This window comes from Marmota flaviventris, chromosome 1 (assembly GCF_047511675.1).
Source record: "Marmota flaviventris isolate mMarFla1 chromosome 1, mMarFla1.hap1, whole genome shotgun sequence".
Taxonomy (NCBI): domain Eukaryota; kingdom Metazoa; phylum Chordata; class Mammalia; order Rodentia; family Sciuridae; genus Marmota; species Marmota flaviventris.
In genome coordinates, this window is record NC_092498.1 from 20975098 (window position 1) to 20996256 (window position 21159).

Below are 21159 nucleotides of genomic sequence, written 5' to 3' on the forward strand. Positions count from 1 at the left end.
ATGTCATACAACACTCAAATAGGCTCCTGATAAATTAACAAACTATCAGTAAAGCTTGGCAAACTCCTGTATGATTGGGAAAAGACCATTATGGCATTTCACACTAGCATATATACAATGTTACTCACTCACTTTTTACTTCTTCACACTACCTGGAAGGAAAAGTGAAAGGCAGAACTTTTCAGGACAGGTGGGCAGAAGGCAACATAGGCATCAGACTGCGCAGAAAATGAACATCACCAAAATTATTCCCTAAACTGAGGTAACACGGGTGCAAACATAAGCCACAAGAACTTTTATTACAAATTATCCAGAGTCTTCAGCTTTTATATTTGTACATCACAGTTAAAAAGAACTATTATTTTAAAACTGGGGGCTAGTCAGCAACAAAAAAAGAAGAATCAAAATAATCTCAAAACTACATGATAAGCAAGGCATGGGGGTGCATGTTTATAAAACCAGCAACTCAGAAAGCCAAGGCAGGAGGATCACAAGTTCAAGGCCAGCCTCAGCAATTGGAGAGCTCAAAGTCAAAGGACAGCATGCTCCTCAGCACCTCTGGACCTTCTACCTTCTTCTACCTATCTTACAATAAAAAAACAAAAAGGGCTGGGGATGTAGCTCAGTGGTAGAGTGCCCTGGGTTTAATTCACAGTAGCAAAATAATGATAATAATAATATTAATAATAATAATAAGGAGGAGGAGAAGGAAGAGGAGGAGGAGGAGGAAGAGGAAGAGGAGGAGGAGGAGGAGGAGGAGGAGGAGGAGGAGGAGAGGAAGATGATGATAAACCAGGGATAGTAGTAGATGCCTAAAATCCTAGTGACTGGGAGGCTGAGAAAATGGAATCACAAATTCCAGGCCAGCCTGGGCAATTTAACAAGAAACTCAGCAACTTAGCAAGACCCAGTCTCAAATAAACAATAATAATTTTTTTAAAGAGTTGGGGTAGTTCAGTGGTAAAACAATGTAAGCATAAGAATCCAGATACAAAAGAAGGTATAAAGTATAAAGTTCTAGAACAGGCAAAACCGAATCCAATTTCAAATTCATAGTAGCTTGTAACAAAATATGGGAAAGAAGCGACTGCATAGAGGCAGTAGAGAACACTCTAGGGCAATGGTAACACGTTCAAGGATATACACACTTGCCAAATTCACTGAACTATACTCTCAAAATACATGCTTTTAGTATATGTAAATTAGATATAGACAAAGATGGGGACTACAGCCATTATAAAAAAAAATAGTATGGCAGTTTCTCAAAAAATTAAAATAGAACTAACTACCAGATGATACAGCAATCCCCCTAGCATGTGTACAGTCCCCAACTTATCATGCTTCAAATTCACAATAGTGTAAAAGTGACACACTCTCAGGAGAAGCTATACTTTGATTTTGATCATTTACCAGACTAGCCATATGCTATATGATCCTCTGGTGATTCCAGGAAGTAGCAGCAAGATGCAAGCCATGTGATCACAAGGATAAACAGCCAATGCTCCACACTGCACTATACCAAGCTAGAATGTTCAGTAGAAGGCATGCACTAAATGCACTTTTTATTTATGGTATTTTCAATTTACAATAGGTTTATCCAGATATAATCCCATAAGCCAAGGAATATGTGTATATCCAAAGTAAATTAAATCAGTATGTCAAAGAGATACCTGCACTTCCATGTTCATTGCAGCACTACTCACAAAGGCCAAGATATGGAATCAACCCAAGTGTTCATCGAAGGATGACTGGATCAAGAAAATGTGGTATAAACATACAATTAAATATTATTCAGCCTTAACAATGGAGGGATCGTATCGTTTGTGACAACATGAATGAACTTGGAGGACATCATGCTTAGTGAAATATGTCAGGCATATAAAGATAAATACCATTTGACATCACTTACATGTAAAATCTTAAGCCAAAGTCACAGAAGAGAATGAATGTGATGGATACCAGAGAATAGGACTGAGAGATGTTGTCAAAAGAATTTCAATTTATCTAAATTCAAAAGATGCATTGTACAACATGTTGACTATAGTTAATATATTAAAAATACTTGAAAATTGTTAGGCCTAGTGGTAGAGCTCAGTAGGAGAGCCCACTTGCCTAGCATGTGCAAGGCCCTGGCTTCAATTCCCAGCACCACAATAAATACATTAATTAAATAATTTTTAAAAAGAAAATTGCTGAGATATTTTAAGTGTTCTCATTGCAAAGAACTAAATATATGAAGTAAGGCATATAATAGTTAATTTAATTTAGCCATTCCACAATGTATACATACTTCAAAATATCCATCTAAACACAGTAAATCTACACAATTTTTATTTGTCAATTTAAAACATTAAAAAGTAGTTTTATTTTTAAATGAGGAAAAGGAAACAGGGATATGCCTATCCATAAATAAAAACAATCAAATATGAGAAATGTACCCAACTACACATAAAAATTTATTTCTCAAATCCCTGTTCTACTTTAATAAATGTGATGATGGTATTTTCATTCCATTCTTTTCTTTTTAATTTAAGAGAATAATTAAGATTGAAAAATTATGTTACTGTTTTTTTCCTTAAAAATCCACAAAAAGTCGAGGTGTTCAAATCATGACATCACATATGGAGACAAGTTTCCTTGGAGTCCTTGGAATTTTAGCAACTTCACATTTGCCCCTCATCACCTGTCCATCGATACCAAGAATTTCAGGGTTCAATACACAAGACCTGCAAGTCACTCTAATTAGAGACCACAAGAAAAAAAGAAAAACAGAGTCTAAGAGGTTATTGAAAACAGAAATGAGAGATGATACAGAAGGCAGAGAAGCAGAGATTTTGCAACCTATCCTTGGGAAAGATGAAAAGATGAGGAAAACAGGGTTTTTTTGTTGTTTTTTTTCAAAAATCATAATGTCTTAGCTTTGGGGAAAGGAGGAGAAGAGATATACTCAAGAGGGGCTGATGGATACAGGGACAGGGAAAATGCTGGAAGATTATAACATTTAAATTATGTAATTAGAAAAGTACTGAATTAGGATTAAAGGGAGGGTGCACCTCTAAGTGTGCATATTTTCTGCAATAAGGTGCACCAAATGAGCAAGGAACTCATCAAACCTGTAGACCACAAAGATCCTGAAAGTGCCCTATGAACAAGAGATGGTCATTGAAGATTAATATAAATCAATATTATTCTTAATTCTAAAAGTACAAAATACTGTTTTACCACTTCCGCCCTGCTTTGGCAGTGAAAGTAATTCTACATATAAGCACTTTTCTATGGGTTGCAAGTATCCAGCCCAACTTTTTCCATGAAATTTTATAGAAAGTGCCTAGAAAGACAAACTTCAGAAACACCATTCACTGTTCTTTTTAAAAGCCCTTTGGAACTATAGGTCATTTCAAAATTACACTTAGTTTTTTTCAGCTGACATTCTAATATCTTAAATTCTCTGAGAGGCTCACCACAACCCTATCCCAGGGCAATATCTCCTTTTGAGCAGCTGAGTTTGGGTACAGTTGAACTACATGCAAGGATTACCTCATGGTTCTTATTACTACACTAATGTACTGCGGACTACTGGTCTGTTTTTAAATTATAATATCTCATTACCGCCTACTATTTACCATCACCATTTCTAGAAAGCTGAAGGCTTTTTTCCTTTTTTTATACAATCAGGTAGGAATTTCCATCTTATATTTGGGCTACAAAAACCATGTTGTTGCACTATGATACTCCTAATTTTAATTAAGGCAATTCTTCATTCTAATTCCACCTCTCAAAGTATACTTTCATATAAAAGCCAAAGTTATTTTCTGTACATGTTAAGTAATGAGCATTGTATTACCGAATAATTAGGCCCTAATGACTTTACTTGATTATCATATATAGCTATTTTTCTAGTTACAGGCAGCAAAAACAGATTTTACATCTTGATCTAGTACTAAGAGGGCAGTCAAAAATGGGGTTAAAGCCAGGTGCAGTGGCGTATACCTGTAATCCCAGTGGCTCGGGAGGCCGAGACAGAAGGACTTCAAGTTCAAAGACAGCCTCAGCAATGGTGAGGCACTAAGCAACTCAGTGAGACCCTGTCTCTAAATAAAATACAAAATAGGGCTGGGGATGTGGCTCAGTGGTCAAGAGCCCCATTCAATCCCCAGTACCAAAAAAAAAAAGGGTTGGGGCAGTGGTAAAATGTTAAGTGTACATCACAACAGAACTGGATCTCTGTGTCCTCCCTTCAGCCTACATTGCTCCTGTGATAAGCAACAGACTAACTCATCCTAAAGAAATCTGAGTTAGGGGTTGGAGTTGTGGCTCAGTGGTAGAGCACTCAACTAGCACGGGTGAGGAATTGGGCTCGACTCTTAACACCACATAAAGATAAATAATTAAAGATATTGTGTCCATCTACAACTAAAATATATTTTTTAAAAATTAAAAAAAAAGAAATCTGAGTTATCTTACCACCTGGTACACCACAAAGAAACTCTCAGATTCAAATACCTACAAGTCTCCAAGTTGTATCAACTCATATTCATCTACTTTGGTAGTGCTGCTGCTATATTAGACAGTCTTAATGAGAGACACTGGCAGAATTTCTGGATTCTGAAATTACCTAATGTAATAATATCTCATTTTGACCAATTTTACAATGTATTCAAAGTAATAGAACTTCCCAAGTATTCTGCTTATTACTCGAATTATTTGACCTTGTCAATCATACAGGGTATTTTATTTGTACAAGTTTTTAAATCTAGAAAACATTTCTATATAAATATTGAAAAATAAAGAAATAAAAGGGCTAGGAATGTGGCTCAATGGTAAAAGCACCCCTGGATTCAATTCCCAGTACAGAAAGAAAGAAAGAAAGAAAACAAACTGTAAACAGTTGCATGGTCTCAAGTTTTAGAAGGTAGCAATGCATGAGTATGAACATCTGCATCTGTCTTAGTCCCCACTAAAACCTAGTCCAAGACCAATAGCAGTTCTAAGAAAAATGCGAGTCACATATGTCATTCTTATGCTCAAAACTTTAAAATCGTTTCCCATCCTATTGAAAGTTAAAAATCAGAATTCTTTTAACGACCTACAAGGTCCTGTAGGCCTTGGTCCTCTGTGCCACACCTCACCCACCCACTCTCTCATCTCTCTCCTCCTGCTCCCTGGACTCCTCCGTTTGCTCCAGCCTCACTGGCCTCTTTGCTACTCCTCCAAACTTCTAACCATGACTCTGCTGCAGTTCCTACCCTCTCTCTCACCCCTTTAGATGTTGGCTCAACTGTAACCTCAGTGAAGCTTCCCTGACTTATGAATTAAAAGAGCAGTTTCCTACTTTCCTTTTCTTTTTTTTTTTCCTTTTTTTGCACAGCATTTGTTACCATCTATTATTCCATCTGTTTACTTATTTATTAGTTTTCAGTCTCTCTCTCTTGATTACAATGTGGACTATTATGTAAACTCCATAAGGACAAGAATTTGTGTCTGTTTTCATCACTTTAATACCCCAGAGCCTAGAACAATGCTCAAGATACAGAGATTAAATAAGTGTTGATAAACATTATCTATTTGCTTATTTCTTGCCTCCTCCCATTCACATGGAAGCTCCATGACACGGTCAGGGACAAGTGTTTTCCACTTGTATAGCCCCAGAACCTAGAACAGACCTAGAACAGAACCAGCACTCAACACATATGTTGAATGAATCCTCATTATATTTTGGTACAGAACAGAAAGAAAATTTCAACTCAGTCTATACTTCTCCACATCTTGCTTGGCTCTAAAATAAAGCACCCCACAGATGATTGAATCATTCACATTTTTAATTCAAAAAATGCATACCTATATTTTATATGCAATCCAAAATGCAATTAAAAACCAAAAATGACAAGGAAAGATAAGAAATATCACTGTTTCCTTGGTGATAAGAAATGGACAGACAAAAATTTCATGGTACAAAATTGTCAAATTATGCAATAAAAACATATTCACTCTCATTTTTCCCCAACATTTTTCTTCTCCTATTAATCAATTATTAAAGGCTTTTTTTGCAAAGAGTTTTAGTTCCTTTTTTTCCTCTTCCCAATATTGAAGCTAATTCTGAAGACTGAGTTGTATGACATTTACTTTCATGACACTGTCTGATACAAGAAAGGTTTCTTTTGTTTGTTTCCTTTTGCTCAGAACCACAGCATATTGAAAATGAGGAAGGTAAGAAGACTGTGGCTACTAAAACAAATGTGCAGTCCTCAAGATGAGGCCCTTTTCAGTACCAGGCGAACACTCTTTGTTTGCAGCAAAGATGCTATCGACTCAGAATGGTAGGGAGCAAAGCAGAAAGCAATGCTGGTGCTTCCCTTGAGATTAGGACAGAGTCCATTCAGTCAACCAAACTAATCAGAAAACACAAATACCAAAAGGTCCTTCACCCTTGCTGTGATTACCTGAGGCAAAGCCAGAAGGTCAGCAGCTCTATACATTCATTTTCTGACCCTTCTTGAGCTTAGTATATTGGGCCAAAGTGGACTACAGTTTATTTTAAATCTACAGCAACTGATCTATAGCTTTACCTAGTCTCACAGACAAATCCATAGAATGAACTCAACTACTTGTGAAGGCTAAGAATTATAGTATTCCTTTCCAAAATGTCCAAGGAATACTATAATTTTTATTTTTGTATGACAGTTATTTTTAAAACGTAAAGAGGTCAGTACATTTATTCAAAAAAGGTTAAGAGCTAAATGATTCTGAAACTAGACTCTGAGAGGTTGCAAATCATATACCAATAATATTCTTGGAAGGATAATTTATGTATCTGCTTACAAAATCATAAGATAAGGTCTAAAGAACAGGAAATAAAGCATGTGAGAATACCCTAAACACAGCCATTCTGGGTAGGTTCAGGTCAGGGAGTCCCCTACCAATCTCTACCATAGGACTGTGAATCTGAGACTGATACCCCAGTGGTGCTTGAAGGGCAGTAGCCAAATGCTAAGGACACCACCAAGCATGATGCTCTGGATGGCTCACTCCAACTCCAAATAAGTAGAAAGCAGTGCCCCTTAATGTTTGCTATGCTTAATTGCTGGGAGCCATTAGCCAAGTAGGTATGACAATTTCCTTGCCAGCGTACCCCATGTTGCTTAGTGGAAGGACTCGTGGAAATAGGACATTTTGCAGTGACATTGCATGTAGGTGACCTTGCTCAAGGACCAGGGCGGATTAGGGTGTTCCCGGTTTAGGGCGTTCCAGGTTTAAGATTATTCCTGCTGGGAATAGGGCATATCCTGCTGCCTGAGTTCCCCTTGAGTTCTCACAGGATTCAGACAGTATTTTTTGGGAGACGGAAGCCCAGTGGGAGTGGATTTGGGCAGAGAACGTGGATTTCCCCAGAACGTGTTTGTAGATGGCTGGTGTGAGTTCGGGAATAAAGAGTTGCTGTTTGAATCTACAAGCTGTGTGGTGGCTCATGATTGTGTGTCCAGCCAGACTGCGGCAGCAAAATATCACTTGTTTTTTAATTTAAAAGGGATTTTAATGCTTAAAAACTGCCTGAAAATCAGCAGCAAAACTTTATATTCAGGGAAACTATAGAGTTCAAATTCTAAATTTGACAAGAAAATAAACACAACCATTTATGACAAAGAATCAATGTTCAGTAAGGGTAGAAATTATTGTTACTCATCAAAATATAGTATTAAAAAAAGGTATTTAAGGAGTGATCTTAAAAACAGACAGCCAAGAGGGGTTGAGGTATAATTCACTGCTAGAGCACTTGCCTAGCACATGTGAGGTCCTGGCTTTAATCCCCAGCACTAAAACACACACACACACACACACACACACACACACACAGCCAAGAACAATACAACTATAAAATTACAATAAACAACCCTTACTTTATCAGTTCATCCCTTGACAAACATAAAAATGCCCATTATGAACTCACTTTATCACTTAAGTACCTCAGGCAGATAACCAGGAACCAAGAGCTTTTCAAAGACTTATCATTTAAAAAGGGGGTGGGGAACAGAGATGAAAAAGAAACAGTTCCAAACAACAAAATTACAAAATAAAAGTTAATACCAGTTCATCACATCCAAGTGTGATATTCAAAAGTTGTTTTTCATAAACATTTCATCCTGTCTAATTTGTATATTAGATTTCCTTTTCTTCACAAAAATACCAAGAATTCACACAACTGCAGATAAATCACAACTAACTTCCAATTATGTAACATACTCAAAGCCAAAATTTCATAAAACCACCAAAAAAATGTTTTCTAATTGCTACAGCAATATACCTAAACGTGTAAAAAATAGGATATGAGCACATTAAATACACTGTGATGGAGCCTCTGATAGTAAGAAGCCCTGGAGTCTGAAAAGAGCTCTCCTCTGGTTCAGATTCTTTGCAGTCTTCCTCAAGTTGAGGCCACCTTCTTATGCCACTTCACACTGCAGAAATCAAGGAGACAAAGAGGACGGAAGGACAAGCCCAGGATGTTCTCCGTGGTCTTAATCAGGCAGGCTTTCTAGACACCTGCAGAACTCTTGAAACTGTCATCATGAATCACTTGTTAAGGACCATTAGCCATTGCCATGGCACCTCTCCAAGCACACACCTGTACTAAAAGTAAGTGCCACAGTCACCAGACAAGGAGGAGGCCTACCTGTTTTATTTTATTTCGGGAGTTGGTGATGCGCTCTGTGATGCTCTGGTATGTGCGAATGGCTGTCGTCAGTTCTGTGTAGTGTTGCACAATTAGTTCATCCAGGTCACGGTCACATTTCTCATAGGCCTCTTCAAGGCGACCCTTCTCATTTTCTCTGTCTTCAACATCATCACTGGTAGACAAAGTCCTGGTAAAGACAGAATATATCAAGCTGAATACAATTTTTGCAGAAAGTAAAAGTCTCTGTCAATATGCTAGCACATGCATTTTATCACCTAGAAAAATGAAGTAATGGAAAATATGACATCTCCTTCATGGTAAATTCCAACAGGCCATCTACTTGGGTTTAGGGCTTATCTGTCCAAGGAACCCTTTCCTTCACCTGTTTCCTTGGCCTTAGAATTTATTTTAATCAGATAGCAGGTGGGCATGAGCTCTGTGAGAGGCCAGGCAGCTCTTGATATGCTGAGTCAATCAGACTTCCTAATGATTCCATTTCTCTTATCAGGGACAAGCTTGGTCAATACGAACTCATAGAAATCATTTTCTTGGAAGAAGGATAACAGAAACCCTAGGTATTGTTATAAAAGCTGAGATGCTCAAACACCAGCCACCTTACAACCATGGAGGAGAAAGCCAAGAGAAATGCCAAGTTACCACAATTATGTCACCGGGCCGTGGAAGCAGCCAGGCCTGAAGCCACCTTACCTCAAGACTTCTTCTTAAGAGAAATAATAAATATCCATTGTTTAAGTCACTTTCAGTTGATCTTCTTTTATATGCAGCTGAAAGGGTACTGATAAAATTACATTGAGGAACCACCTTCTAAAGAGTTCATTCCAATGACCTGAATTTCACAGAGCCCTCAGCAGCCTGGAAATAAGGTTATATTAATTCTAAAATGCTACAACAGCAACAGTCTAAGCTATACAACAAGAGTCTCTGCATTTACTCTTCTTCAAACAGCATTAACAAGATTGATATGAATCAACAATAACCAGAGAATGCGATAGATACACTTATTAAAAATATTTCAATAACAGTTTGATACATGGGCCACAGATCTTTGTTTCCTCTATTATCTTTCTTGGGTAATTTTTTTTAATTTAGTATTATAATCAGTGACAAAAAAAAAAAAAAAAAAACACCTTTTCCTCTTATCTGTTGGTTGAAGTAATTTAGAGTTTCATTAAATTCCCTCAGATTTGTCAGCTTCTACATTCAGCCTGGTTTATTTCATTTATCTTTTTTAATTTAGGGAGGGGGATATTTTAGGCTCTCAATGATGGATGCAATCAATTATAAGTCCATCATTAGAACTGCTTTCAGAGATGGTATGTCAGCAAATCAATCACAAATCCACTTCTAGATACTTGCAAGCAAAATACTGTACAACAGTCTTCTCCAAACTGTCATTCAGAGGAAGGATCTTAATTCATGAGCCACACAATATATAAAACTTCCTTTTCAATTTAGAGAATTCAGGAGACCAGCCTTTGACTACAATCCAACCTCCAAAATGAAGTCTGTAAATGTGTCAGGCATGCCAAGAGACCAAGTACTGCATGAAACGGGCAGTGAAAGAAATGCGATGAACAAAAAGGCAAAAGCCACAAAGGACAGTATGAGATACTCGGGAAATCAACATTCCAGGGAACTATAAGTTGAATGAAGGCCTTTACCTTTATTATACCAAATTCTGTTTCCTCGTCTATAAACTGGTGATTCTGTACCACACTACATCCAAGGTTATTTTGGGGGTAGAGAATAACACACAAGTTTTGACTACTAAAGTAAATCAAAGTGGAAAATTCGGGGGAAACAGTTTCAGAGACAGAAAGAACTACCAAGATTACTTGTAATATTTGGTTACAGAGTAGCTGAGCATGTCTTCCAGTTGTTTCTATGATGCATAACTTTGCTCTTTAAATCTGAAACCTTCTAGGCTATTAATCTAAAGTGAAGCACAATCAGAAAATGCCTTCAATTTATCAACTGTTCCAAAGGTAAGAGTTCTTAGATTTTTAACTCTATCCGTTCCCCTTGGAACAGCAGACAGTCACAGATTTTTAAGCTACAATGCATAAGTCTACCATCTTGACGATGCTTTTTATAATTCTTTCTCTCCACTACTATTTGAAAGAAACATGCCAAACATTTCACATTGTTTACCTTAACCAGTTAGAATTACCATGAAGGAAAATGTCAGGCCCAAAGAGGACACCTTCTCTGGCGTCAGCTGTCACGGCAACATATTACTGCATCATTAGGAGTTATTTAGGAAATAGAACAGGGTACTAAAATGAAGATTAGAGAGTAAATTGGGTCCATAGGGGATTTTTGCTGCTATTTTCACTTTTAGAGAAAATATTTGTATAAGAAATATCCTGTGCCAGATATGCCCAACATCTGAAATTCAGCGTCTTGATATAAACTGGGAAGAATAACATTTTGTCTTTTAGTCAAAAAAATTTATGTTACAGAATCTGAGAGCATGAAAACACAAAAAGTTCTTTTTTAATTAGAGAAAAAGGCAGTAGGATAATAAAAATATTAATAGACTCTAATATTTAAACAGGCTCACTAGCTGCCAGGAAGCAGCTGTGTGGTGCATTTTATAGAATATATGTGGAATCCCTCTTGAGGGGGTCCTGTTATTACCTCCCCACCTCCCCCCTTACAGTGGAAGCAGCTGAAATTTGAAGAGGTTAAATTAATTTACCCTACCTCACACAATGAGTATAAGGGTAGTACAGAGATTTAAAACCCAGGCTGGTCTGTTTGCAGATTATGTTCCAAACTGCCAGAGTCAAACTGCCTGGATAAGAATCCTGGCACTGCCACATTTATTTCCCATATGACCTCAATAATGGCATATCAATTTACTCATCCACAAAATGGAGACAATAAAGATACTTCCTTATAGGGTTATTAGTAAGAATTAAATTAGATGAAACTAAGCCTAGTATATAATTATCACTCAACAAATGTTAGTGTAGTTGTCAACTATTATTTTTATAGTAATACTAGTAGTAGCACAGATTGAGTATCCCTTTGTGGAGTTGAAATGCTTGGGATCAGAAGTTCTTGGGAGTTCAGATTTTGTAATGTATGTATATGAATAACAAGATATCTTGGGAAGGGGATTCAGGTCTAAATATGAAATATGTATTTCATATATACCTTATACACATAGCCTAAAATTAAGATTATACATTAATAATTTTGTGTATAATACATGGTGTAAAATATTCCATTTGGAGCATCATGTCAATGCTCAAAAAGTTGAGGATTTGGGAGTGCTTCAGATTTCAGATTTTCAAATTAGGTACTCAACCTCTTAGAAGAAACAGCAAACACAACAGCATTTTTCCAGAATAAAATAGGAAGTACATCTCTAGAGACAAAGGTTCAAGTCCCACTACCCCAAATACTAGATCACTTAGCACTGGGTATGAGACTTCTCTGACTCCTACTTTTCCCTAATGTCTAGAATTGTGAAGAGTCTGAGCCTTTATCCTATTTATAACCTAGCAAGTTTGCCTGCCAAAGTTCCATTGCTACTGACAGAAGATACAAACTTCCGGAGAAAACTTTAATCAGAGACTAAAGACTTTGTTACTCACAGCATGGTAAACAACATGAGAATCAGCAAATCTGTATCAGCTCCCCAAGGAGATTAGGCAGGCAGGACCACATGGATGCCTGCCCCACAAAGGGAGTTCTTGGAGAAGAATCCTGCAGAAAACTGAATCTTTTATAGTGGGCTGAAGACATGCCTACCCTTTATCTGGAGGGACAGGCTATTTCTGTCTTTCAAGGTTGTTTGTCAAACAAACACCCTTGACAAGATAGTCTAAAACAAAGGGTGCTCAGTGCTTTGCTCACAAGAACTTCAGAAAAACAACTGATCCAAGGAGAACTATCCCCCAACACTAATGAAACCTAAGTCACCGAATTCCTTTAAGGATTGAATGACATCAAGGTAAGGATTCATTTCTTAGGTCTGTTTTCTTTTCTGCAAAATGAGACAATTTACAATGTCTCACACAGTAAACACATGGAAAATGAATGAATGATAGACCATAAACTCATGAAGCAGCAAGCTTCCAGAGATAAAGCTCTCACTCATACCAGCAAAACCAACAAATTTCAGTGTGGGTATTACTTTAAACTAGTCACTTAACCTGAACTGACAGGGTAAAACAAATGTCTGCATTCTAGCTCATCCCACAAGCCAGATCAGGAACCTCTCTTCGTCTTCTAAGCCTCTGTGTGATGTGAAGCTCACTAGCTCACAAAGCAACTCATTGCAATTTTGAGTTCTATTTGTTATAAAGCCTTTTATCAAAATAAAATAAGCATCTTTATAATTCTACCCATTTATCCTAATTATGTTTCAGCAACACAAAATAAGCCTATTCTCTCTTCCATAAAACATCCCCTCCAACATCTCCAACTGTTTCTTCCATACAGTGTCTTCCAAGTAGTCCAAAAACCTTGTTGCTATCCTCTGAAGTTCCCTCAAAATAGCTAACACTCTTATAGAACTTACTGTAGCCAGGCATTAATCTAAGTAGTTTAAACATAATTCATATATTCTGAATAACAACTCTGTCAGGTAGGTACCATTATTATACCTCCTTTAAGAGATGATGGATGAGATTGAGTTGTTTGTTCAAGGCACAGAGCATTTAAGTAGCACAGTCAGACCTTGAACCTGGGCCACTGGCTGCACAGTCCAGCTCATGAGGGCTTTAACGATCCTGTTTTTCAAGATGTGTCCAGAACTGAACACAACTGCAAGAGTTTAGGGTATGAAATGTCCCCCAAAGACCCAGGTACTACTGAAGGATCTCTAGCCTGTGGCACTATTGGAAGGTAGGTGAACCTTTAGGAGCCAGGACCTAATGGAATAAAGTTAGGTCACTGGGGGCATGCTCTAGAAGGAGACATTGTGGCTAGAGCCCCTCCTCTCTTTCTTTTCACTGACTACCCTGAAGCAAACAAGCTTCCTCTTCAACATGCTACTGCCATAAAGCTTTGTATCACCATAGGCCCAACTCAGCAATATCAGGTAATCAAGGATTGAAGTCTCTAAAACCATGAGCCAACAGAAATCTTTCCTCCTTTTATATGGATTATTTTGTCACAGTGACTGAAAGCTGCCTGACTCAACAACATACTTCCAAACTGAAAGTTTAGACTCTTTATTCCAAACAATCTAGCCTAAAACTACATTGCATTTTTAAAAATATAGAATCCAAAAATAATCTGACCCCTTTGACAGTAAACCCTGATGAGCCAGCTCTCACTCATGTTATACTTGCAAAATTTTTAAATGAAATGCAAAAGTTTATGTTCATCCCTATGTCCTACCTGTTGGAAAAAGAAGGTACAAGTGAGGCACAAGTACAAATTATTGAGTGCCTATAATACGATAGGCAATGCACTGTTATTTTGTATACATAATAAGACAATCTTCAAAATAGTGAGTTGGATAGTATCATCACCCTTCTCACAGCTGGGGAATCAGAGGCTCAGAGAAGTAATTTGCACACATACCTTTAATAATACCAGAGTGGAACTAAAATGTACCTATCCTTAACTCCAAAGCCCATGCTCTTTCTTCTATAGATGTTACAAAATCCTATCTTACCTGCCTTCAACTCCTAGGGTGCACACTGCACCCTAACTGTGCTATAATCAACACACATGCAAGGAAAAGAGTGGATAGCTAGAGATGGACACAGAGCACTAAGCAGCTTTTTAAGTAGTTAACAGTCTTGAATCTGGAGGTTTTAAAGCATGAGCTAAAAGACATGAGCTGGTCTGGGGTGTTTCTTGTGGTAGAGCACTTGCCTAGCATGTGCAAGGCCCCGGGTTCCATTCCTAGGACTGCAAAAAATAAAAATAATAAAAGACCTAAGTAAAGACAAAATGGTTTAAAGTTGCATTCCAAGATACTAAATCACTCCTTAAAATTTTTCCATTTCTATCTCAAAACAATTGATTTTCAATTTTTCCATTTCTATCTCAAAACAATTGATTTACAAACTATTGTCAAGTTCATGGAGTAACAGAATAAACCAGGTTGCAGTGACGCTAGACACAGAGACATTTCTGGATCACTAAGAATTTTTCACAAAGACAGCTCTGGTATTTTACATGATGAATTACATCTCTAACCATGACTAATTAATCCCCAGAAAGGAATTTATTTACCTAATGGGTTAAAAGGGCCACAGTACATTCAGCTACTGTTAACAAATCTAGTGGAACAACAATGTTATATGGTTCTAGTGGTTTCATAAGCCATCAGATCCAAGCAAATCCTATAAACAAATATTAAAATCCAGGGTAAATAACGAGATTGAAAACTGAATTTTCTGTTTCTTTTTCTTATACTAGCTTCTATATTTCAGTTGGCCGGTCAAATGTTTTGAAAAGAAAATAACTAGTCACCATCACTGGTTCCTTCTATGGAGCAATTTTGCTTTCAGTTTGGACTTAATAGGGTAATGGAGTCCAGACAGGAGAAAGCACATAAAAGTTGATATTATTCTTTTAAAAGACAAAAGGAAAATCAAAAAGAAAAAACACACCTATGAGAATAAGGTTAGTCACCAAAAAGTGACCCATCACTCAAGGGGAACAACAGCTTTCAGTCAAAGACAGAATAAAAGGATATAAAAAGAAAAAAACAAATCTAGAATGCCACCATTAGGAATACACCAGAAAACCTTCTTCTACCCTCATCAAATGGGTCAAATGAGAGTAAACATCAAAAGGACACAAGTTCTGGAATGCACAAGTACAGATTCAAACAGGGCTCTGCAACTTTAAGCTATTCGACTTTGGGCAAGTTACTTAATCTCTCTGGGTCTGTTTTTTCTTTATAAAACAGGCAAGATAATAAAAATACCTGCCTCACCAGGATGTAATAGGGATTGGAGAGGTGTATAAATGTACTGTGTAAAAATATATAGAAGTTTGGCTTTAAAAAAAAAAAAAGTTAGATGATATTAGAAACAATATTTAAAAATCTATGAGGGGGGTGGTGCGGTTGTGGCTCAGCGGTAGAGCACTAGCCTAGCACGTGTGAGACCCTGGGTTTGATCCTCAGCACCACATAAAAATAAATAAATAAAGATATTGTGTCCAACTACAAAAATAAACATTAAAAAAATAAAAATCTATGAATCACACTATTAGCCCAAATCATCTAAAGCCTCCCCCATTCTAAAGTTCTTGAGGATATTATTCAATGAACTGAGACCAGACCTTTTCTCTATATTATTACAGTGGCTGGTATATTAAATGCTTAGTAAAAGCTACAGATGCAGCAGCAAAATGCAGAATCTGGCAAGGTCATAAAGAGAACTCCCTGCCCTAAGAAACAATTGCAACTAAATTGTCTTACACAAATAAATAACTGCTCAAAAATCTCTAGGCAAGGACAAGCAATAGGTATGGTGCCCCTATTTATTGCATTGAATCACTGAACAAATATTTATTAAGTACCTATTACTTTCCAGACACAGTTCTAAGGAGCTAAAGATACAGCAGTAAATAATGCCAATCCCTCCCTCATGAGCCTACATTTCAGTGAGAGGAAGTCAGTAAAGCAAAGAAGCACAGATTATAGCTAGGGAGGCCAGGAAGGACCTCTCAGATGAAGAACAGCATCTGACTAGAGTTTGCTAGGAAATGAGGGAGAAAGTCAGGCACTATCTAGGGAAACTAATTCCTAGACAATAGAACAGAAGATGCACAGGCTCTGAAGGAGGACATGTTCAGCACGTTCAGAAAAGTGGGAATGGTGAGGAAGTTAATGTGGCTGTACAGATTCCAGGAGAGTGACAGTGATAGTAGAGGAAGTCAGGAAGGAAATTGGGAGCCAGACCAGGCACAGCTTTATAGGCTTTTATTCTGGGTGTTCTTTGAAGCCACTTAAGGGTTAGCACCCAGCCAAAGAGTTTTAACTTCACAACCAGCATTTAATTATAGCCCACCTCTTTTCAAAAAAAAAAGAAAAAAAAATCTGAGATCATTTGAGCAAGAATATAATTAATGAAATGAAAATTCACACGAGAAAGTGGGAGTATAGAGCACAAGCAGGTCATGTGGCCAAGCGTGGTTTATATGAAATGAGCCCCTAATGTAAATCTGAGTTTTCAGGTAGTCAAGGCAAAAAGGAATCAGTATTATAGTTCTCAATCTCAAAAACACAGACTCTAGATCCTCTATGAAAACAAACTTTACACTAGTCTAAATTCTAAAAGAAATCTTAAAAACAAGGGAGACATTATCAAACATAGCAAATGATGTCCTCAACAACCCCCTGAAAACAAAGTAATAAATTTTACATCACCATTTCTTACAAGTTCCTTCAGGAATATAACATTAAAATCAACTTAGGCTAAAAGGTTTTGAAAGACTGAATATGGTATATGTGTGAAGTTTTTCAGTGATTCATTTTAATCTAAGGTTAGAATTTAGGGAATTTATAAAACCAAATGGATCAAGTTGTTTTATTAAGTTCCCCTTCTCAGCAAAACTTCTGCTAGTTCAAGCCTACCAGCTAGCAGTTCTTTGAAATAGTGCATGGTGTAAGTGTTGGTATGAGAGGGCTATTAGAAGACTATTAAATTCCATAAGCCAGAAATCATATAGGAAGGTTGACAACTGAGGGTGATAAATTAAGACACAGACCAGGGATCTCACCTGGACCTCGAGATTATCAGCTGGTGATGGCAGAATATCACTCTGGAAGCAGTTAAGGTATGTTAATCAATAAAGAGTTTCCAGGGTATACCTGTTATGTACTGAACCCCCACACACGCACACAACACACACACACAAAATGTATGTTGAAACCTCAGCCCTCAATGTGACTGTATTTGGAGATAGGGCCTAAGAAGGAGATATAAAGATTGAGGTCAGGGAGGAGCCTAGACAAGAAAAGAAAGAGACAGCAGGGAGCCCTCTCTACAGGCTCACAGAGTAAGGAGGAGGCCATCTACAAGCCAGGCAGAGGTATCACCAGTCTCATTCTGAGACTATAGAAGTGTGACACAATACCATGGTTTATGCCACACAGTCTCTGGTATTTTTTGACAACCTGAGCAGAATAATACACCACATCATAAAACACTACAGTGTATTTTGCAGGGTTAAAATCTCAGGCAGATGTTATTAGTTGGCCTCCTTGGCCACAACAACACAGATTCTTGGCAAATCCACAAGAAGAATTTGCTGGCTAATACAACTACAGACAACTAAACTAATTAACCTGCTATAAGTATTTAATGTAATACACCTGAATTTTGGTGACACCTGCAGAATGATTAGCATTAAATCATGCTTTCTGAAAACAGTTCATGGGCTTGATTGTCTACTAAGGGCATTCCTTGTTGGCATCCAGTGACCACTCTTCCAGAAATAAAAAGATTAACAAAACAATTAATGGAAATCCCTTCAAGCAACTCAGAAAAACTAATTACAAGTAAGGCTTCTCATATCCAAACATCACTTAAAAGAAAACGACAGCTCTTTAGAGCACAATCTACAGTAAGAATCAAATCTCCTCAGTGACCCTCCATTCTAAAAAGTCCTCAAAATGGGCCTCTGAGGAAACCAACTAATGTCAGAGGCCCCTGTAATTTTTACTCATCAAACACCTGAGCACACCAGTCAGCGATACCCTCCCTCTTTGAGGACAGTTCTTTTTTTTTTTTTACTTGCATAATGAAAAGAGCATGGAACAGGCAGTCACCTTTATTTACAAAATATTCTAACATTTCCACAAGGCAGAAACTAGGTACAGTTTAACTCTCAACAAATGTTCAAGCATTAACTAGCTTCAGAACCTCATTCCAAGCAGGAAAAAAAAATAATAAAAACTATTATCTTATTGATCCATCCAGAACATAATATTCCTTTTTCTAACTGACTCCACACACACCACACACACAGCTGACACAACTCTACAAAATGTGAATCCTGTTTTCTTTCCCAAAGTTCTTTTAACCAGAAGTCCTTTGGGTATACTATTGGGTCTATTTAGCTCTACCTCAAAGTCAGATTTTCTTTTCCTTTAAAATATGAAACATCCCATGTAAGAAGTATCTGACAGCAACATATGCCTTTTACATCAGCAGGAAAACAAACATGCAGTTCCATGTATGAGTGGAGTGAAAAACCACAAACTGAAGAGGAGGAAAGGAGGACTACTCCGAATATAAACACTAAACAAGCTAGGGGAAGACCTGCAAACCTATTATACTAAGCAGGACACTTTGTATATGATGAACAGCCTGGAAATGCTTCCAGTGAGTTATAAAAATAAGGGGCGTTCATCATAATTCCAAGTTTGCATAAAAAAATTACATATTAAAGAAATCATTGATATGTATTATCACTATAATCACCTAAGATAGGGCTTCACTCAGAGCACAAGCAAATCTACATTGCACTTTTAAATCGAATTTTGTTATATTGTATTATACATTGTGATTGCTTATTTCTTAACTATGTCTTATTAGAGCCCACAAAACACAAGATAATCTCATCCCAATTGATAGCAATTCAAAATAACAAGTTCCTCTCAAAAAGTTTTGATGCACAAGAAAAGCATCCCTTAATAGCACAGAGATTCATTTAATATCAAGTGACAGTAAACAATTTCTGCTTTAAAGTAGTCAATTGAAAATTCACTAGTGTCTTACTTCAGACAGCACTTAGGGCCGACTACTACACACCACTGACACAGTTTTTCAATATTTCAATTAACTCAGATACACAGAATATTTCAGGGGACAAAAAGCTAAAACTGTTTCAGCCAACAAAGACCATTATGTGAAATTAAGTTAAATCACCCACTAGGACAAAAAAATGACTCTAAAGGTGACAAAGTCTACTTAAAATGTGCCCCTACACTTCCTTACCCAAATCCTAGCTCTCTTCTTCCATTTTAAGTCCCTCATCCTTCTTTAAGGCACCCTCCATGGTAACCTTACTTCCTGGTGAGTTTCTGAGAAACAATGTTTTGCAAAATATTAATAGGTTCTATGTGGTCAAATACATTTTGGAAATTCTGGGTCACACAAATTGGAGCAGGTTTCTGTAACTGAGACATTCATAAGATTTTAATATGTCAAGGCACATGGTGGGAAGGTGATAGAATATATATATATATATATATATTAATTTTTATTATTTATTGATAGAGCTTTTTTGTCTATATGTGGTGCTAAGAATCAAACCCAGTACCTCACATACGCCAGGCAAGCTCTCTACCACTGAGCCACAACCCCAGCCCAACAGAATATATTTTGTAGCATTTTTATAATTTATTAATCTATAGGACCTGTTTTCTATTCCTTTACCCTTTACCATAGGTACACAGACACACACTTTTTACTTTTTCTTTTTCTCTCTTTTTTTTTTAATATATTTATTCTTAAGTTTTAGGTGGACACACAGTATCTTTATTTTACATTTATGTGGTACTGAGGATCGAATCCAGTGCCTCGTGCATGCTAGGCAAGCACTCTACCACTGAGCCACAACCCCAGCCCTTTTTTTTTTTTTTAATCTTTTGCAGTACTATGGATTAAACTCAGGGCCTCAGGCATGCTAGGCAAGCACTACAGAGCTAGATTCCCAGTCCTAACACATACACTTTCAAGGAAATTTTCAACCATATACAAAAATTAACAGACTTGTCAAAAAAATTTTTTTTAAAAAAATAAAGCTTCAACAGCTATTAACACAGTCCAATTTTGCTTCTGACTCTTTAACACTCCTCTCCAATTATTTCACTAGTGTCTTATTTCAGACAGCACTTAGGGCTGATTACATGGTATTATTTTTATATTTCAATACATGTGTATACATTTTAAGAATAATCCTTTTTTAAACAACATAGCCATTGTTAGGTGCAGGACAGGCTGAGTAAGTTGTCTGCAGGGCATGCCAAACAAAGTTAGCTGCAGGATGACCTGGCCACTCAAACCCTCTGTCTGGTTCTTTATCACCTGTTTACTTCAAGCCCAAACGCCCAAGCACCCCCCCCCCCCCCCCCCCCGCCAGAGCACTTGCCAACAAAGCAGCTTGCAGACCCAGTGATCCTATTAGATTTGGGCTATAAAAACTCCCTCCTGCCTGGCCACTCTCTCTCTTGCTCTCTCTGTCTCTCTTGCTCTGCTCTCTTGCTCTGTCTCCTTTGTGTGTGAGCGCTCTCTGTCTCTCTCTCTCTCTCTTTCTCCTTTTTGCACTGCTGCAATAAAGGTCTCTTGGTCGCTCTGAGTGTTGTGGTCACTTTTCTTTCAGCCATAATACCATTATTTCAGCTAAAAAATATTAACAATTCCAATTGGTTTTTTATTCTTTATTTCCCCAAATACATTATGTTCTAAGAGCAACTCAAACTTCACAGGCTTTCAAATCATCTGGGACTCTTACTTAAATGTATATTCACATCA

General features: G+C 37.3%; 1 protein-coding gene across 2 annotated transcripts in view; it reads right to left on the reverse strand.

Annotated features, from left to right (window-relative positions):
• Exoc4 (exocyst complex component 4) overlaps positions 1–21159 on the reverse strand; it is a 765522-nt gene that overhangs the window by 735625 nt on the left and 8738 nt on the right. For both annotated transcript variants that reach the window (XM_027950110.2, XM_027950111.2), the window contains exon 2: positions 8669–8858. In XM_027950110.2, the coding sequence (XP_027805911.2) occupies positions 8669–8858 (190 nt within the window). The remainder of the gene's footprint in view (positions 1–8668; positions 8859–21159) is intronic.